This window comes from Emydura macquarii, unplaced genomic scaffold (assembly GCF_026122565.2).
Source record: "Emydura macquarii macquarii isolate MOO-44397 ecotype Brisbane River unplaced genomic scaffold, CSIRO-AGI_Emac_v2 contig_2768, whole genome shotgun sequence".
NCBI classification, from domain to species: domain Eukaryota; kingdom Metazoa; phylum Chordata; order Testudines; family Chelidae; genus Emydura; species Emydura macquarii.
The window spans coordinates 43,145,367-43,165,778 of record NW_027132905.1 but is presented as its reverse complement, the minus strand read 5'-3'; the positions used below and the strand labels follow the sequence as shown (position 1 = coordinate 43,165,778).

General features: G+C 43.1%; 1 protein-coding gene across 1 annotated transcript in view; it reads left to right on the top strand.

Moving 5' to 3' along the window:
* Positions 1-20,412, top strand: part of TTLL10 (tubulin tyrosine ligase like 10) — a 152,773-nt gene that overhangs the window by 100,872 nt on the left and 31,489 nt on the right. Inside the window, exons 3-6 of the mRNA XM_067566656.1 lie at positions 3,684-3,822; positions 5,203-5,409; positions 6,301-6,490; positions 10,103-10,785. Of these exons, the coding sequence (XP_067422757.1) occupies positions 3,684-3,822; positions 5,203-5,409; positions 6,301-6,490; positions 10,103-10,785 (1,219 nt within the window). The remainder of the gene's footprint in view (positions 1-3,683; positions 3,823-5,202; positions 5,410-6,300; positions 6,491-10,102; positions 10,786-20,412) is intronic.

Genomic DNA, 20,412 nt, shown 5'->3' with positions numbered 1-20,412 from the left:
TGTGTCGGTGCAAGCACATGCACTGTTCAGACAGGTTTTTGCCCCTAAACAATAATGTCTCTACCCATAAAAGACTTGATTTTCAGTGGTGCTGAGTCCCTACCGCTCCCATTCCTTTCTGGCTTCTGGGTGGTTGGCACTTTGGTAAATGAGGCCTAGTGTGATGAGGGTAGTTTGATGAAATCATGAAAAGGGACTTCAATTCTACGTGCCCTTGTGCAATGTTCAGATCAGGACTTACCTGACCTTCTTACTTAGTTGACCCAGAGCATGCCTCTTTTTGAGCACAAGAGGTACTTGCATTTCCCCAAAGACCTTTGATTTCAATATCCTTTTATAGCAGAAACACCTGATAAACAAGTAAAGCTCTGGAAAGAAGAATTTTCCATATCTTTCCTCCGCGTGCAGGAAGGAGGCAGCGCTGTTCTTCCCACGCTTGCCTGGTTGATGGTTCCATTAGTACACTGGAACTGAACTACCCTGAAGTTCTAAGGTGTTCAGAGCTGAGGTTTTAGTTTGATCCATTATAAAGCTACCTTGAAAGCCAGCCATAAGGCATGAAACCAGAATTAGGCCTCTCCCTTTTTCACCCCCAACATTTTGTTCCAGAGTTTTGGTTTGGGCCCATTACTCATTTCCACATTTAATGTTGCCAGGGATCTCAATTGTCCAGTCAGAGAATCACAGAAACGAAGGTCTGGAAGAGACCTTGAGAGGTCATCTACTCCAGCTGCCTGCAGTGGGGCAGGACCAAGGAGAAGGAGTTGGTTGGGGAAGTGACTTACTGAGAGGGACTTTTGCTTTCTCTGACAATTGCAAGATGTATATGACACAGTAGATCAAATAGGAATCTTTTTTCCAGGATCAAAACTAGCAACGGTGTGGAAACACATGTAAACAGCAGCATAATGGTTTCTTTGCCTTTGGTTTCTTCTGGCTACAGATAGCCTTATTCAGGAGGGTATTTAGGACCCAATCTTTGACTCTGGCCAACTCAGACTAATACCAGAGCTATTGTTTCTGTACTGAAAAGTGTACTGTACACTTTGCTAAGCACATCGGTGCTGCCTCCTGAACTCCCTGACTGTAGAATAGCTCAAGTTTTGAATCAAGAATATTGAGAAGACTCTCTTGAAAACCTCCTCCCCATATTGTATAGGAAGAATCTCTCACCCCCACCCCCCAGAACGCAGTGTAAATGGTTCACAACAGGTGTGGATGCAGCATACTTCTGGGTGTTATCTGCACACTTCATTATGGGGAGGCACAAGCGTGAAGTCTGCATTAATTAATAAGGATCTCCAAGTGCTTTTAGGTAAATATGGTTATCTCTGTGTTACAGATGGGGAACCTGAGGCACAACAGAGTGAAGTGACTTGCCCCAAGTCACCCAGTGAGTCAGTGGCGGAGCTAGAGGCGGCCTTGCTCACTCCCCGTCCCCCACTTTAACCATACAAACACTCATCTTCCTCCACGAAGTTGGCTTCATCAACCCAATGAGTGCTTTGACCCCATAAAAAAGGCATCAACTGGAAAGACTGCAGCTGTCAAGGAAGTGCAAATGCAGTGCTAGAAAAAAATAAAATATAATAAATGGCTAGGCATCAGCGCCGGCTACATCTTGGCTATTACTCTGCATTTGTGGCCTGCTTCCAAACTTTATGAAAACATTGTTTCCTGAGAAACATACTGTACCGGGCTCTTCGGTTAGCAAGAAAGCAGGGCCATTGGAATATATGAGCTGCCCTCACAGCTCCCGAATAAAAAAAATCTTTGAATGAAAGAGATTCCTGCTATGGGTGCAGGGGACTGGACTAAATGACCTCTCGAGGTCCCTTCCAGCCCTACGATTCTCTTGATAGTACAACTCTGTCACAGCCAGCATCAGGCGAAAATGCTATACTGTCACCCAATGGCTAAGGTTAGTATTCAGTCAGTCAGTGCATTTTTTATCAGCCCGAGTGTTCGTTTCAGTACAGTTCCTGTTGAATGGAGCATTGCTATTCATCTAAACACAAGGAAGATCTGTATCATATGGAAACTATCCCGATTTCTCACATAAGCTACCCAGATAATAGTAGTGTTCCATCCCAATCCTGTATCTTTCTATAGTTGGATGCAATAATATTTCCAGGGGAGATTGAACACAAAAATGTAGTGCTGCTCATAGACAGGCGTCGTCTCTCCCAGCAGAAAAAATTACCATAGGATGCTCACACTGCCTGCTGCCTTCATTAATCTATTTAATGAAATCAGTCCATCAAATGGTTAGAGCAGAAGGTGGAGAGTGGGATGCCTCGCTCCTATTTCTGTCTCTGCAACTTGCTCGCTGTATCAGCTTGAGCAAATTGGTTGCTCTCTCTCTGTACCTTTGTCTCTCTGTTTAATGGGGAAACTCATTTCTATACAACATATTGAGTCCCCGCATGAATAGCGCTGTGTAAGTGCAAAGCACCATTAATTCATCAGTCCTATTTTAATTTTTTAAAGGCATCCTTCAAATAATTATGCAGTTTCATATTTTTATTTTAGTTTTTGTTCTATTTAGGTTTTTCCTTTTGTTTTGGTATGGTGCTCTTCGCTTCTGGTAAATGAGAATCCTGAAAGAGAATTATAACCTTATTGTACGTAGTGTGGTGGGTGTGTTATTCCTTACATAAATCTGGATACATCTTATAGTCCTGGTACTAGAGTAGGATTCTTCTTCATACTGTCATTGCATCACTGGATCTCATAAGACTTTTTAGGGGAAAATAGACAGACATTTTACATAGAAACATTTCAATCATAAACTTTTTAACAATATAACACTACTGTAGGGTTCTGAAAACAAATTATTCAGACTTGGTTTTTGTAGCTTTTCATGTCACCGAGAACTCTTTGATGGAGCAATATCCTGGAATTACACACCTGCTGTTTTCATTGTATCTATACATAGTACCTATATCTGTAAAGATTATAGTATAGTATAGTACTGTGCTTGCATTTCTATGGAATGTTTTAGTACAGAGTCTCTAAGCACTTTACAGACGGTTAATTCAACCTGCCTTCATAAATCCGGGAGGAAGGTATGTATTCCCATTCATTTTGCAGATGAGGAAATTGAAGTACAGGATGTTAAAGTGAATTTCAAGTCAGGGGAATAGAATTGTGGGATCCTCAGCCCTTCGTGTGCTCTAATTACTAGGCAACACTTCCTAGAAGGAGTAGCGCCTACTGGAAATATTTGCAATATCAGAGGATGCAGCACTGCTGAGCTCCCACTCTGTGGTTTTCCTATATGACTCTGCAGATTAAAACGTGGGTGGGTTGACCATGAGGTGTGTAAACCAGGAAGTTGGAAGGTAAAGCAAGGACAAGGTTCTGGCTTGGTCTGTATGAGCCAAGCATTGGAGCTAATCAGGCACATCGAGCATGAACAGGAAAATACAGAGAACGTTCCTGAAGGTCACTGTGACCTCCAGGAAGAAATGCCAGAGTATTCACACTGGCTTGGCGCCTCCTCCCTCGGGGATACAGGCCAGCCCAGAGCTAGAATTGAGTCTGGGCCAGAGTCCAGCTCTCACTGACTTTGCTCATTCCCTCTCTAGAAAAAAAAGGTTCATCTTGAGCAAAACCAGACAGGGCTAGCTGCCGGATTTTCATTCTTTCCTCCTTGTGTTTTGATTCAGGAGGAACTGCAGATGCTCCGAGGGAAGAAACTGACCATACAGAGCAGGCTTCGGGATCCCGACTACCGATGGCAGCTGCGAATGAAGTTTCTAGAGCAAGCAAAGAGTTACATAGGCGTGCCATATGCCAAGAAGTACCACGCGCCTGGCAGTAAGTGCAGCCATTCCCCTTTCCTCTGCTGGAGCAGGTGTTGTCACTTCGTCTCTGGAGCTGGTCTATTGACAGTTCATGCCTTCCTTAGGCCACAAATGAAAGTTAACTCCTCAGCCTTTGAGAGTTAAAATAAAAAATATAAAGGACATAGAGCCATACTGAGGCGTGAGATTGAGAGTGTCTCATTTGGCCCCTCCATATTCATGTTACCCCAGCTTAGACTCCATTATCATCATCGTCGTCATTATGGTAGCTCCCAGAAACCCCATCAGGGAGCCATTGTGTTAGGAACTGTGCATACATAGTTAGAGAAAGTTTAGAATCTGAATAATCAAAGGGTGGGAGAGGAAACTGAGGCACAGAGCAGTAAAGTGACTTGCCCAGTATCAGTGGGCAGGGTTAGGAATAAAGCCTAGGTTTCCTAACTCACACCCCCAATGCCTCATCCATTGACACATGCTCCCTTAGACTAATGCCTGCTTACCAACATGTAGCCTACAGTCAGGCACCCCATCTATGAACTTGGATTCCTTTTGACTCAGGGGACCAAAGGAGGTCATATTCTGCTCTTTCACCCCAAGCAGTTCTACTGACTAGACTTTGGCTGGTACAACACATCTCTCAGGGGGACACAAAAGAGGAGTGGAGCAACAAAAATAGCCAACCAGAAGATGTTTAGAGTTTCTAAATGTTTTACAAAATATTTAAATTTCCATGAAAGTGGCATTTTTCATTAAAAAAAAAAAAAGTAGATGAAAAATTTCCAGCCAGCCCTAAAACTCAATCCCACATAATCCACGTCACATCCGAAACATTTAAATGGATCCTGTGGATTTGATTAAAACTAGCATAAAACTAGCAACGAACAAACTTTATTTGTTTGAATAAGCGTCCAAAAATTCAGGTGATTTTGCCAAACTTAATCCAGCATATCCAAATGTTTTAGATTTTAGAAACCTCACAGGATTCCTGGTCTGTCCAATTTCCTGTCAACCTGGAAATACCATGAAAAAAGACATTCTTGACGTATTTTGGCACTTCACATCCCAGTTGCAAGGGCCACCCCGGAATGTAAAGGCCGTGTAAATCAGAAACAATGGAGGGAAAAAAAGACAAACTGCAAAAAGTTCCAATTCAGGTTTGGTTCCAGAAATGGATGGAAATTCTAGAGGGTGGCATTGAGGCCTGTGGTTGGGAATTATGGTTTTATCCGCATTGGTGTGCCCATCCCTAGACAAAACTGAATTACTTTCCAAAGCTACTTCTCATTGCATCTTTTCCCACCAAAGCAACTGTCCACTCCTTCTGCTGGATAAGAATGGAGGTTCCTTTGTCATCTCGCTCACTGACTGGTGATGTGCTTTCCTTGCTCCCCAGCTCCAGAGTACGAATCCCCCCTCTTCCTGGATTGCTGTGGACTGATTCGGAGAGTGGTGCGTGACTTAAAATTGGAATTTGGCTTTCGCATCGGTCCAGGAAACCAGGCGTATCAGTACGACACGCTCCCCATCACTCTGCCCAGTGAGGAGTACATGAACCCGGGAGACCTCATCTTCATTTCGGGAACGTACTTCAATGTGGAACGTAATGGCGACAAAAATATCTATCCGTCCATCCGTCCTCTATGTGCCCCTCTATCCAGCTTCATATGTACTCCTACCTCCCTTCATATCCATCCTTCCTTACCCATACATACCACTTCTATCTATCTATTCATCCTCATATGTACCCCCCATGTGTATCCCCCCATTCAGCTAATCTAATCGAAGAGAGAGGCATATGGCTCTGTTACAGTAGCTCATAAGACTAGACATACATGCAGGGGTGTGATTTTAGATTTGAATCATCCAGGTTAAATGAAGTAATAATCTTCCCAAAATGCTTACACAATTCTGGAATTAAACTTAAAAGGAACATTTAGTGAGCTTTGAAGGTGTTGTTTGTGCTGGTTTTGGTTGTTCTTGTGGCTAACTTTGCAATTCCAGATGCGACCAGACCAGAAAGGCTTTTTTTTGTTTGTTTGTTTGGAAATTTCCAGCCCTATCTTTCCAATTGTCAGTGCGATTGTGAGACTAACAAAAAGTTGTCGGTTGAAGTTATTTATTACTGGATGGCTGTTGGGGGGCCTATATGCCATGAGTTTGCTGAGACTCTTTCCAAGTTTCTATTGGACAGATTTCCACATCACAGACAGCTCCGATCCATTTGGCTTTGCTGGGGATTCTTGGGCGGAAGGGGCAGTCTCTGAGGAGGGATGAATGGACCTGGAGACTAAACTACCCTCTCAGCGGCAGGGGTAGTCCTTTCCGGTCAGGGCAAGACACGTTGACTGAACAGTGACACTGCCCGTCGGTGCCAGTGCTGTGGCTAGCCAGTTTCTAGGGCTGGCAGGCCAGCAACTCCCAGAATGTTAAATTCACCCAACGGGTTTAAAGGCAGCTTTGGAAAATGCAGTCACCTGCCTTGTCATTGCAGGAAAGAGACAATTCCATGACATTGTCCATGTGGAGATCTGGCTGGGAGCCGGTGAGCGCAGCCTTGGAGCCCGATGGAAAACGGGCAGACTGCAGATCTTTGATTCCTACCGATTCGTCTCTCCCTCCTACGGAGACATGGAATATCACTTCAAGTCCATTGAAACATGGCTCCAAGGAACCTGTGTCAGGCAAGCATCACCGGCTTTCTTAATATATACAGTCTAAATCAGCCTGGAGTGCCTGAGGCTGGCAATCTCATGGTCAAAGAGTGTCCCGAGACATTTCCCACGTTGCCAGGGTTTTCGGTGTGGTTCTGCTCTAAGAAGTGACATTAGAAAACAGACCCTTCTTTCCCCACACACCTGCTTCCTGGGCCAGTTTCTTTCTTGCACTGCTATCCGTTTATTCCACTCTAGCAGTGCAGAAGGGTAATACAGAATCCAACCCCTGGGAGTTCAATGTGTGGCTTAGAGCTTCCAGAACATCTCTACCCTGGTCCCCTTCAAAGCACCAGGAGTATGGGCCATGCAAGAGTAAGGAGATAGAGGGAGGGTGCCTGCTGCTCTCTGGCTTGTCTTGGATGGCATAGCAGTGCCTAGGGGAGTGTGACAAGCTGGCGCAACTTAGAGTAGCCTTGAGGCTACTTGGAGGCAGTTCTGGGGAAGGAATTGTTCCATTCAGAATCAGGTGATCCAGCCTGGCCCCTTCCACCAGAACATTGCTTCCTAGAGGTCCCAAGAAACCGGTTAGCCCTGGCTGGTGCCCTAAGGATCCCAATGGACGTATGCTGATTTACACCTGCTGAGCACCCAATCCTCTATAGATATAGATAATATCCTCGAGATTTTATTTGCCTTACTGAGGCAAAACTTCCACATGCAATTGCAAAGAAGCAGCCACTATTATTATGCATCTACCTGTGCAGGTAGAACGTCTAACTTCCAAAATCAGATCCTTGAATAGGTCCAAAGAGCACATAATGCAGGTCAGAAGGATGTGTGCATAAAGGTGATGGAAAGTTCATTTTTGCACTTCCCCAACCCTGGGATTGCCGCATGCCAGGCCAGTCTCCCAGCATGTTAGAGCAGCCTGAAGAAGGCTGTAAATTATATCAGCTGACAATGCCCCTGAGTGACTCGAAGAGCAGCCTTGGATCAGCAAATTGTAGGGAAGCCCTGACCACTTGGCTTTTCCTTTGGCCATGCCCCTATGCTAGCAGAAGGGACTGAGGTAGTCTTGTCCCCACTACACCGGCTGTAAGATATTGGAGGATTCCCCTAAACTGGGGTGATTCTATAGGGCTCAGTTACATCAGCTCTGTAGCTAGATTCCACAGGCAGTGTGGCATAAAACTCCTACACTCCCAGAAATCTCACCCTCCTACTTCACCTACCTGTTACTTATACCAAAAGAAAGAACCAGCCACGAGCCAAAGAACCAGCAATTACCTCCACTATATGCAGTTTAGAAACCCACCCAGTATTTTAGTGCTATACATTATTCTACTAATCTGTGGATAAATATTTTAGGACAGATTATTACATGGTAATCCAAAGGGTGTGCCCACAAAAATACACCTACGCACAAGCAAATCTAATGACTGCATAGACAAGCAGGTACTAAGCCTACAGTTACATAATCTGAATGGGCCTATGTTAGTTGTCTGCCCATGCAGTGCCATTTTGGAACTGTATCTACTGCAACATAGTGAAAGGTATCAGCGTAGAGATGGTAACAAAAGTGAGGAGAGATGAAGCATTGAGCAGTGAGATCAGCGGTTGCACTTGAAGGACAGGTGCACCATGGTCAAAACTCGTATTTGCAGCCACTCCGAGTTTAATTTTATCAGGTGATGAGTAAGTGGTTGTGCAGGGGGGGAGGAAAGGAATTAACTTTTACTGTTTGCCTCTGAGTGAATTTGAAAGTGGGCGTAGTGTCTGTCAACAGAGGTGAAGTCTGACCTTTAGAAGAGTTGAAGAGGACCATGGAAAACTGAGTTGATACAAGCCAGTCAACAGACGTTCCAACCACCAAATTGGTTTCCCTATCTCTCTGCAGCACCCGCTCACTCTGATGCACACGTGTGCGCCGACTCAAACAGCAACCCTCCCGTGACCCTTTATCACTGCAGAGCTTTATCTAAAACCAACACACCCGCGTAGAAGTCGCTGGGCATGTTAATGCTGGAACCCCTTCCACAATTAGCAACTGTCGCTAGGCAGCTGTTGCTAGGAGACTAGCCTTTGTTTATAATGCTGAGGGTTTTCTGAACCGGCCAAACAACTTCTATGGAATCTATGTATATAAAGCAAAGGCAGGTTTGATTTCAGAGCCACCACTGGCTGTGGGGAAGCTACCTTTCTCCACTCAGTGGAGTAGGGAATCCACACTCAGCAGCAGTGTGAATCTGCTCCATAACGCGATGGTTTGGTTTCTTTAAAGGCTCTGTATGGCCCTGCTAGAAGCCAAGTGTTCCAAGCAGAAGGAAGGACGGGGGAAGTGAAAGCTTTGCTAAGGCATTTAGGGTCTGCTGAGCAAAGGTTAGAATTTCCATTACTTTGCTTCACTTTAAGATGTGTTTGTTTTCTTTGAAAGAAACAAAACAGAGAGGAAGTTTGGGTTGGAGCAGTTCTGAAATCAAGGTGGATATAAATATATGGACTTGGGTTGCACTGATTGGCTTTTCAGTCAGCTAGGTACGTGATCCAATGGCAGAGTAATAGCCATGTCAAACTATGAACCTATTAGAAACTATTTTCAATACTTTAATGTTCAAAACGAATTCTCTAAGAAACTGATCTGCGGTAAAGTCCCTCTGGATCTATCCTCTGGGCTGTGTCAGAGTACAGTAGCTTAGCAGCCTGCTTGCACAAGCTAGTCTTCCTCACCTCCTGCCTTAAAGTGTTGTGTAGTGTCACAAGTGGCTGTGTATCACCCCACATGGGGATGAAGTGATCCTTAAATACATAGTTTGTAAAGTGCAAGAAGTCCTTTGGAATGAAATGCAGTAAATAAATGCTAGCTGGAGTATTATGGTAGCATCACCTTTTTCTTATAGCAAACCTTCATTATACTTGTTAATATCTGCTATGCAGTGCCACTGATTTGTACATTGCTGTACAGACAAATGAGATCAAATTCTGATTTACACCACATCCCCTTTGCACCCTTAGATATGTAAATATAATTTCTCCTATTCTAAGGCCTCAGTCTTTACAATACCAGCGTGGTGTGTGTTCAAGAACCCCCATCGAATCAGTGGCAGTGACTTAGCATATACCCGCTTCTCCATCTCCTGCCCACTCACTCCAATAAATCACAGCTTTCCTTTAAGAAGGGACAACTTTTAGGTAGGTCCGTTTTGATGCCTTACTAACTTGGCATTGTCTTTCAACCTACTGTGTTATGTTTAGCTCTGTGGGAGCACGTAACACAATGAACTTTTGTAATTTCCTATTGGTCCTGCCTCTACCGTTGTGATTACCCAGTGTATTTAGCCATAACATTTATAGGTTTCCTGGAGGAATTGCATCCCATTTGCTAATCTTAGACTATTTATTACTCTAGTTTGGAAAGCCTATTTCCCCCCCTCTTGCTCTAATCAGTGTTTCAGTTCCTCAAGCCTTGTGAATTAAGCATCCTTTCCTTAAACAAACTCTTTGCTTGCAGCTTTGACTCTAAACCGTTCCTTCTCAAAGACTGATCACAAGCATGTGACTCACTCAGGTTTTCTGCCTACCTACTCCCTGAAGGACACTTGGTGTCAGTGCCCTAATGAAAGATCTCATTTGTCTTCACAGCCATTGCCCAGAACACAAGTGGGCTTCAGTTACAGAGCTTCCCGGAAAGAAGTCTATCTTCTGTCCTGAAGTAGATCAACTGGAGCCCGCTGAAGATGATGGTGAGGTCATGGAAAAGGAATGCAAGATGCAGCTGAAAAATGAAGAGACAGCTCCCAGATCCCAAGGCTTGGCCCAGGACATAATGAGCAGATCCAGATTGAGTGAGAGCTCCCAAATGGTTGCTGTTGATTTGCAGGGCATCCCAAGAACTGGGTCTAGTGTTACCAAAGAGGATGAAGTAGGAAGGGGGTTAGATACTGAGGCTAGTAAAAACAGAGAACAGTCACCAGCGAGCATACTGCTGGAGATTAACCTTACTAAGCCGGATTTGGAAAGCATTAATCATGCACCCCCAGATGGAAAGTTGGATCAGGATAAAGGTTCTGAGCAAGTCCAAAAACCAACGGCAGCGGCAAAAGTCGCATCTAAGGCCCGCCAAGCAAATGACAGCAAGGAAAACAGTATAGACCTCAAGCCTTCCCAGATCACCCAGGATTCTGGCATAATTGCTGAAAATTCCCCTTCAAGCTCCAAATTAAACTCCAAGGGGGCCTTAGAAACTAGCAAGAGGAAAAAGGAAGCCAAATCAATGACAAAAGGAGGAGATAAGCAGCTGGTTGGATTCTCATCAGCTGATGCAGGTGAATCGTGGAGCCTTAGCTCTTAAATGTCAATATCAAGTCATAAGGCCACATTCTCGGTTGGTGTAAATAAGTTACAGCAATTTACATCAGCTAAAGATTTGGCCCCTAATGTATAGTGTGGTTGCAACTGCATTGTATACAATTGTCACCTATTATTAAGAACACTGTGAAAACATGGGCCTATCCCTTTCCTCTAAAACAAATCAAGGTAGAATTTACTGTCACTGGCAAACACCTAGTGAAATTAAAATAATTTAAATTAGGCTTTTAAGCTGCAAATTGGAAACATGGAGAGAAAAATAACCTCCATTAGCAGGTAATTTGGATGAAGAAAAAATAAATCTCTTCATTAATAGGCAATTTGGCTGAAACGCCACAACATTTTCAGTGATAAAAACAACAAACACCTTCATCTTCTGATGTTTTCATTGCTAAAATCACATAGATGCACTGGTAGTAAAATGTACAATAGTTCATTTCAAAGGGAAACATTTTAATAATGAGATAATCTTCAGGAATATTTTGATCTTTAAGAAAGATGGTTAGATAATGTAGATGGAATGAATGAGAATTTCAGGTAGGATTGGCCTCTGGATGCACGGAAAGAGCATTTAGCTATCCCTTATATGATACGATCCCTTAGACCACCCCTTACATGAAACTAGAAAAAGCAGATACTATGTTGTCAACTCCTGGTCCTTTTTTTTTCTTCTGATAATAAATTTCATAGAGTACAGAGTGTATCTTGGTAGCAATATGTCCATACTTGACTGTGTCAAGAGCAGAAGCTAAGATTTATTATGAGTTGCTTATGCATGGCCTCATTTTGACAGATAGTTTTAGGTGCCTAGATACTTTTGAAAATCTCACTAGGCACTTAAATACTTGTAAAAATCTGGCCTGGAGTGACCACAAGTCCCAATTAAGCCAATGAGCTAAATTCAGAGATGAGTCTAATGCCGTCTCAGATGAAATAATTAGGCCCAAAAACTAGGCCCATTTTACTATTACTCCATTTTAGGCTCCCTTAGTCTTCACTCCCACTTATCTGACAAGTATCTTTTACCCCTCCTACATATTTCCTTTGAATCTGCCCCCACATTTGAGTCTAAGTTACTATAACTAATAGGATGAAGGGGCAAAAGAAGGAGTACGTTACAAATTCAGAGGTGAGTCTCGTCTAATGGAACTCCTTTTCAGTGTGTCAGCCAGGCAGCATTGCTCACTGCCCGGATGTCCTGAAGACGCTGATTTCAGCGGTGGTTCCTTCTGAGAAGGACAATGTCCACCCAGCAATCAGCACCCTCCAGGCTGGAGCTAGGTTGGGTAGAGCAAATGGCGAACTTCATTCCAGTGTCACTCCTATTCTGGCATCTCTGGTTCTATATTTTGGTGCTGACGTGCTGCAAAGTCCTCAAAACATCAACTGGGATTTTGCTGAATGTATCTGTCAGAGGAGCTTGCCTGAACACCCCTAGGTCACCGTAGTGCTCTAATGGTTGGAGGAGAAAAGGATGAATTATTACATTAAGGCCTGATCTAAAACCCATTGAAGTCAATGGGAGTCTTTCCACTGACTTCAGTGAGTTTTGGATTAAGTTCTAGTGCAGGGGAGTAAGAGACCTGGATTCTAGTCCCCACGCTATCTCTCTGTGGCCTTGACTTTACTTCTCTGTGTCTCAGTTTCTCATGTGCCAGTATTAGTCATCCCAAAATATACATTAGACACTTTCAGGCCTCCTAAACTGTAGACAAAACATGGGCAAGTATTTGTTTATGCATGCCAAACTTGCTATTGCACAGGATTCTGTGTGTTCAAAGTGGGTAACTGCAGGCATTTAGATGCAGAAATATGGGATTCTGTGCATGAAGATAGATGCCCAGGAAGAGTTGCAAGGCACAATTCAGAGGGCTTGTTTGGTATTTTGGTTCCAGTAGGGTTGCACAAGGGAAAGCGAGAGCTGAGTTTGGCCCTTCTGCTGTGGATGGGGTTTCTAATTAATAACTTGGATAGGCTGGAGGATCTGTTTCATTATCCTCTTTAATAATTAGCCATCCAGAGATGCAATACACACAAATAAATGAAAGGCAAAGGGACTTAAACTTAAATATTATGTGTCAAAAGATTCAAAGAGCAGGAAAGTTCATCTGTAATCCTTATACAGAGACCCGGGGGATGGGACACTTTGATCTTCTGTCTCTGCGTAATTATGGAATCTCCCATTATTAAACAGAGACTGGTACATGTTCAGACTAATGGAAGAGTCTCCTTATCAACACTTCAATCGCTGCAGCTTATTTCATGAGTTCATGTCTCAGGATAAATGGGATTGTTTAGAATTGGCTAATTTCTTAGCAACCCCAGCAAGGAGGGGGATGATAAAAGAGCAAACAGTTCTAGAAAGAACAGGCGTGAATAACTGAATGTTAAAAATAGACAGATAAATATTTAGATCCCTGTTTCATAATAGAACAGTAACAGCGTATCCTGCTGACACTGCTCCCCACACCCCTGCTGCTCAGATAAATGTTCTCCAGATAGACTCAGATCCTGTGATGAGGGGGTATCATATCAATGATAAGAAAGATTAAATAGCTCGGTATGTAGCTAAGAGAAAGAAGATGCCACAGACTTCCTGTGTGACCTTGGGCAAGTCCCTTTAACCTCTCTGGGGCCCAGTTCCCCATTGTAAAATAAGGATAACAGCACTGCCCTATCTCACAGAGGTGTTGTGAGGATAAATACATTAAAGACTCTGAGGCTCAGATAGGAGAGGCAATTAAATTGTCTTATCCATCTCTCTCAGGTATTTACTTCTCTATTGATCACATTCCCCACATCATTGCAGCCATTTTATTTCTTCTCAGATTTCTATACTTCTGGTCATATTTTCACACACTGATGTAAAGCTCTCTTCCTTTCTCTCTGTTATCCAGGGAACACAAGGCTTGTAAGAGATAGGTACAGCAAGGCCCAGAGGCTATATTGATGTGCCATCCAGATGTATTTAGCAACAAGGAGAAGATACAACCTGACACCCATTATATGCTCATGTCCCATAATTTGGTGTTCTGGTTTTAGCAGAAATAATAAATAGCTGAGGGAAATGTGTCCCCTGCCCCTGATCTTCCCCTCCCACTACATTCCACTGTTTACATCTAAAGATATCCTGGACATCAGAGATGATGAGTGCTAGAGATGACCTCATATGGGCTACATAGAATTAATGATAAGACTAAATTTCATTCCCTGTGGTAACAGTTTATTCATTAAAGAGGAAGAAGATTCACATCTTAATGGTGCCTGAATTTAGAGTGTTCTGCAGTCGTTGTGTTGTAGTGCTTTTGTATTATGTAGGGTTTTGTAATTGCGTATGTGTTTGTATTTTTGAAAAACAAAATAAAATTAAGTTTTAAAAAAGGGAAGCACAAGAAGAGAGTTTTAGGCAGAAATCCAGGAAACATACTCTGTACTGTTATCAGAGTAGCATCTTGGGTCCTAATGAAGAGGCAGAGTCTGTATAAACAAGCCATAAAAATAAATAGATAAAAAAGACAGTCCCTATCCCATAGAGTTTACAACAACATCCTTTATATTGAGGAATTAACACACTTTGCTAAGTGGGCGAAGATGGCAAGGAAACACTAATTAAATAACCCTTGACTGCACTTGAACATGGAGGCGGACTATGACAAGCACATTATAAAGCATGTAAATACTTACAAAATATTTCAATGAGCGATATCTGGCCGCCTTAAAAGTCAATGTCAAACTGCCACTGATTTCACCTATGAACATAAATATATTGTAATGCACCATAAACCATAAATACAGTAGAACAGGCAGCACAGAGGAACAGTTCAAATGACTGACAGAGAATCTGGAGTCTCTGTCGGCTGCCAGCTTCACGCTCCATTTTTCCCTTTGGGCCCAATCCTGCTTCCATTTCAGACAATGGGAGTTTTGCTTCTGGCTTCCCTAAAGGTGGAATTAGGTCCCTCTGCTCTTTTGTCCTTGTGCTCTCTAGGCTAGATCCTGGGCAGGTGTAAATTGTTATAACTTGGTTGGCTTCAGCAGAGCTACCCTAATGTACCCTCCCACCTGGATCTGGACCTCTCTATTTGATTTTCACTTTGCTCAATTCTCGGTTCAATTTTTCCATCCCATTTTTCCAGTGGATGTTGTTGTTGTTTTCTTCCTCTTCTTCCTGCTCCTTTGTTCACAGCAAAACATGAACCCCTGAGATCAAGTTGAACTTTCCAACCCACCATGACCACAGGAGTTTGAAATATGACCAAACGAGTTTGCTTATCCCCATTAATGATACATTTCAGGAAATGCCAATTAAACAGAGTTTTACCCAGCTCCCATTAATGTCAACTGGAATTTTTCCATTGACTTCGGTAAGAGTTGGATCAAACCCAGAGACCGCAGCAGTTCTAGTGTTGTTTGAAAGCACCTGACCTTTGGCCTCATGAATCATCAGAAACAATGTGAAGGGCTACAATGCAGCCAAACTCCTCCAGCTTTACGGGAAACAGAAGCAACGTCCACTCAATCAGAGCATGTGATTGGCTGAGAACCTCACATCTGTTTTGATTATTGGAGGCTTCATACTATAACTTTTTTTTTCACAAAATCATCTCTTCTTCCTTTTAAAAAATTCTTTCTAATGTTATTAATCGATAATGATAAATCTTATTTGGGTGAAAGATGCATTGTTCTTTAGCCACTGTTTGGAATATTAACAAGACGCTGATTAAACTGTTATAAGTACCCTCAGGAACTTTGTGATCAAATAACCCAGCGTGGATGTATAGGGGAGTATCCACGTTGTGCTTGGTATTGCAGGGAGACAGAAAGTTATGTTCAGGAACCCTTATTCAAAATAATTTTTGCACATACATTGATTCATATTTATCTGTAGATTAGAACTGCGTAAATGTGACAAAAACCTCTGCATAGACATTTTCATCTTTTCTCTTTTGGCCATTTCATGACCCAGGGATTTTGCTGTTCACAGAATCTCAAATGTCGCTGTGAACTTTCAGTGGGAAAACTTTACTACAGATGAACTAGCCAAAGTTTGCACCAGTAGTTTATATCTCTTGCCTGCTGACTTATGTCAACCAATGGGGTTGCAGCATGCAAATGAGTGGCGGAGAGGTGCTGAAAGGGAAGCAAGAAGAAGGTGGGTGATGTCAGAATACAACCATTCAGCAGGGTGTGGAGTTGTGCTGTTTATGTGCAGTGGGAGAAGAGGGAGAAAGAAGGTGAAGGAGCTATCACTTTGGATGTGATTTGCCCACCATTCCACAATGGGCTGTCGGTGAAACTAAAAAGGGATAGGGAGACAAGGAAGAAGGGACAGGAGAGCCACCAAGATGTAGAATGCTCATAGGGCAGAGAATCCAGGAGACAGGACGGAACCCGTATAACTTCCACAGATATCAGATACATCAGGAAATCCTATGTTGGTGAGCAACGTCTTCCAGCAAAATTACAACTGGGTTTTAATTGCTAGCAAATGCCGCAGGTCCCCTGCCTCCTTGCCTTCCCATCCTCTCCCACGCACGCATCCCAAATGGTTAGTGGAGGATGTAATGGCTCATTTTAACAGGCCGGTATGTGAGGCCAAGGCACTTCTGGCACATTATACAAACAGAGTCACGGTCCCACATTGGACAGATCTCCAGAAATACCAAGTCTGCATCACTAACCCCTCTTATGCAGCTAGATGGAAAGTGTGGTGTAATGGATAGAATAGGGGAGCGCAAATCAGGCCCTTCTGGTTCTGTGCCTGGCTCTGCTCATGATTCACTATGTGACCTGGGATAAAACATCTCTCTGAACCTGTTTCCTCATCTGTGAAATGGGAATAATACTTCCTTACCTCACCGAGGGGGGTTGAGAGGTTTAAAGCAAATTATGGTTAACATCTTGACTTGGGCTAGAACAAGTCCTGTTGTGAAATGCAAGGGATGGGGGGTGGAGTGGGGAACTGGAGAACTTTTGTCTGGAGGCAACCCAGCCAGAAAAAGTCACAAAAATACAAGATCAGAGAGGAGAGAAGAGCATGGAATATTTTGGAGAAGAATTTAGGGGGGCGGAAGTCCTCATGGGGTTTTATAAGAACATAAGAACGGCCACACTGGGTCATGCCAATGGTTCATCTAGCCCAGTACCCTGGCTTCTGACAGTGGCCAATGTCAGGAGCTTCAGAGGGAATGAACAGAACAGTCAATCATTGTGTGGATCCATCCCCTGTCATCCACTCTCAGCTTCTGGCAATCAGAGACTAGGGATACCCAGAGCATGGGGTTGCATCCCCCATGTCCACTTTGTCTAATAGCCATTGATGGGCCTATCCTCCATGAACTTATCTGATTATTTTTTGAACCCCATTATAGTTTTGGCCTTCACAATGTCCCCTGGGAATGCGTTCCACATGTTGACTGTGTGTTGTGGTGTTTCTCTCTCTCTCTTCTGCCCGGAACGATCTAGTCTATCCAGGGAGAAAGCATATTCATTAGACATCCTTCTGTAAACTGACACTTTAAAATACAGAGGTAAAAATGGGGATAATTCTCAAAGGGTGAATCCTGGCCCCATTGAAGTCAATAGCAAAACTCCCACTGGTTTCACCCAAACAGATTAGCATCGTCGGGGTATCAGATATCACAAGTTCTATTACAATGTGATATTATTGTGTGATTACAGCTGGAGTCATAGTAATTATAGTATATCTTGTAAACACACTTAGTCCTTTTCCCCCAGCACAATTTATCTCTGTATTAAGCTGTGAAACTCTTTAGGAAACAACTTATTGATGGGTCCCCCGCCTTCAATACATGATAGCCCTGGAAGTTAACCCATTTCTAAGTTTCTGGGCCATGTCTGACTGATGTAGATAGTTGAGGGAATTATTCATATATAGATTATGTAACTCTGCATGCTGCAGGAAGGCTTTCAAGTGGTGGCTTTCAAATAAATGATCTGAGAGAATATCTTTGGATTTTTACTTTTTCATTCTTTATTCAAGCTTTGTGGATCTGATTTTCAAAGGCAACGAGCACACGACTTCCACAGAAGCCAACAGAGTGGCAAATTCTCAGCTCCTGTGAAAACCTTTTATATTTTATGTCCTATGTTTTTATTTCACTGGAGGCAAGCAGAAAGCAGGGAGGATGAGCTGACGCTTAGATCCTAGTCTGAAGAGGGATCAGGAGTCTCGACTTTTTAAAACTCAGTGAAAAGCAATGTGGGTGTGATGGGAGGGAGTAGCCAGCTGCAGCGAAGGCAGTAAGACCCTGATGCTCTTTAGACAGGGAAAATAAACAGAGTGTCTGGGTGTCCAGTGCAGGTTTTGGATAGAGATAAACCAAAACCAATGGATATGAATGAGCGCCCACGAGTTCTGGGAAGTTCCACTCTGAATCCAGATCCTAACCTCATAACTGGCCCCAAACTCTTCGGAAACCTCAGATCTCAACATCCCAGAGCTTTGGGAAAGTCCAAATCCAGAGCTGAACTTTCCAGTTCAGGCAGCTCTCTGTTCTGATACTGATCTGGCCGTTCATATGCAGTTCAGTCTCCATGGCCCATTCGCTCCTTGGTCTTTTCTGTTTTGTTCAGGCTATACACAAATGCTGCATCACTTTAACTGTACCGGTATTCTTAAAGTAGCAAGCCTCCCTCCAACGCATGAACACAGGTATATCGGTATAAACGTGCTTACATTGAAAGGGAAATAAACTATACTGGTTTAAGTCACCTTTGTACAAGTATAACTGGATTTCACACTAGGGGTTGTACTGGTATAACTATATTGGTTAAAAGTCATGCCACTTTAGTGACATTTATACTAGTACAAAAATCTGCTCGCCGACCAGGCCTTAGAGATCCAGTAGAGATCTGGAGATAAGAAGAAGAACCTTTCAGGGTTGCTATTCACCTAACAACCCCTTCCCATCTTCTTCACACCACAGGCAGCTAGTTACTAGACCTAAGTCAGAGTCACAGATGACATCACATTAACATTATGATCACTGAACCCAACTTTTAGATGTTATGGCTTCAGGGCAAGATACAGATGCACCATCTATTGCCTTAACAAAAAATGATTGCAAGAAAAGGTTGCTATGCTTCCCACCCATCTTAGCAATCAGAAGGCCCCCATACTTTTCAGGTAGGAGAGCTGGAATACACATTGTTTTAGAGTTTAATGCTAAAAGTGCTATTCAGAGGAAACACTGAGGACTTGATTCACCATTGTGTTTCTTCAGTGATACAGCTGAATAATTTCACTGAAGTCAAGGAGGTTACAGTTTACAGCAGCACAAAACTAGATTAAAACGGTGGTGAATCAGGCTCCATTTGTTCAATAAATAGTGGCATCTTAATGCTGGAGGTTTAGAAAAGCTTTCCTTTTTTCTCTTTTGTTAGCCAATGCTCGTTAAAGAAACGGCATGCTCTCTGACCAGGAACTCCTCAGAACTACATAATGAAAACCGATGAAGTCACAGTGAAACCATTAACAACCTGTCTGGAACTCTTCCTGGTCAGATAACGTTCTCTTAGAGCTCCTTGATTAGATTACTTGGCACACAGTGTTTGGAGATTTCACCACATTAGTGACAAATGCTCCCTAAACAAATAGGAGACAAGATTTCCATTACTGACCCAACAGAGAACGAGAGAGAGAGTGTGCACGCTTGTGTGTCTGTGGCCTGATTCTGAAATCAGTCTCACTTCCTTTTGCACCAGCAAAATGAAAGACACAATCAATGCCAATTAGACATATAAATACTTGATTTCCATTAATTCTGTACATGAATAATTGTGGGGGGAGGAGGGAAGAGAGAACTAGATTTTAAAAACTTTGGCCCATGTCCTGAAAATTCATAGTACACTCATATTGAGTGCTACCCATTCCCCTGGGGGGTTTCATGTTAGCAATACACAATATACATCCAAATATAATTAATCTCACAGAAAACTAACACAATACAGTCAGTGCAGAGGGTATTTGAAGAGGTGGGTCCTATGAGTCCTTGGTGGGGTCCCCAGATTTCAGACCTGTTTTACAACTTTAACCTTCCTCAGCTCCACCATTTACTTAGCTTCCATGCACAGAGCTACAACTGTGATTAGCTCAGAGACACAGAGGAGAACCTGTTGGGACAGAGGACAAGCCAAAACCTACTGCACCCGAGCCAGGATTTACTGGAAAGTGGCAGGGCATGAGATTCAAAATCCTTGCTGGAAAGATGGTCTTTCTGAATGGTCTCCAGCTCTTAATTTCAATTGCCTAGCTGCTTCTCCAGCTCATGCAGGCCACAACATCTCCCTCTGAGAAAAAACGAGTAGCGGATTAAAATGTATCTGTGCTGGGAATAGGATTGAATTTCACAGAAGAACAGGATGGGACCAATCTGCAGCTCCCTTACCGGACCACTTTCCTCATAACTGACTTACACTCTGCATGTGGTGTGCGTCTCCAAGACCCAACATCCACTTCTGAGATGTATCCTGCATCCTCTTTGATCAGCAGCTGTATTCTACACACCCACACGTAGCCCTCTGCCCAAACCACTGCTGAGAGGAACATGAATAATGGGTGC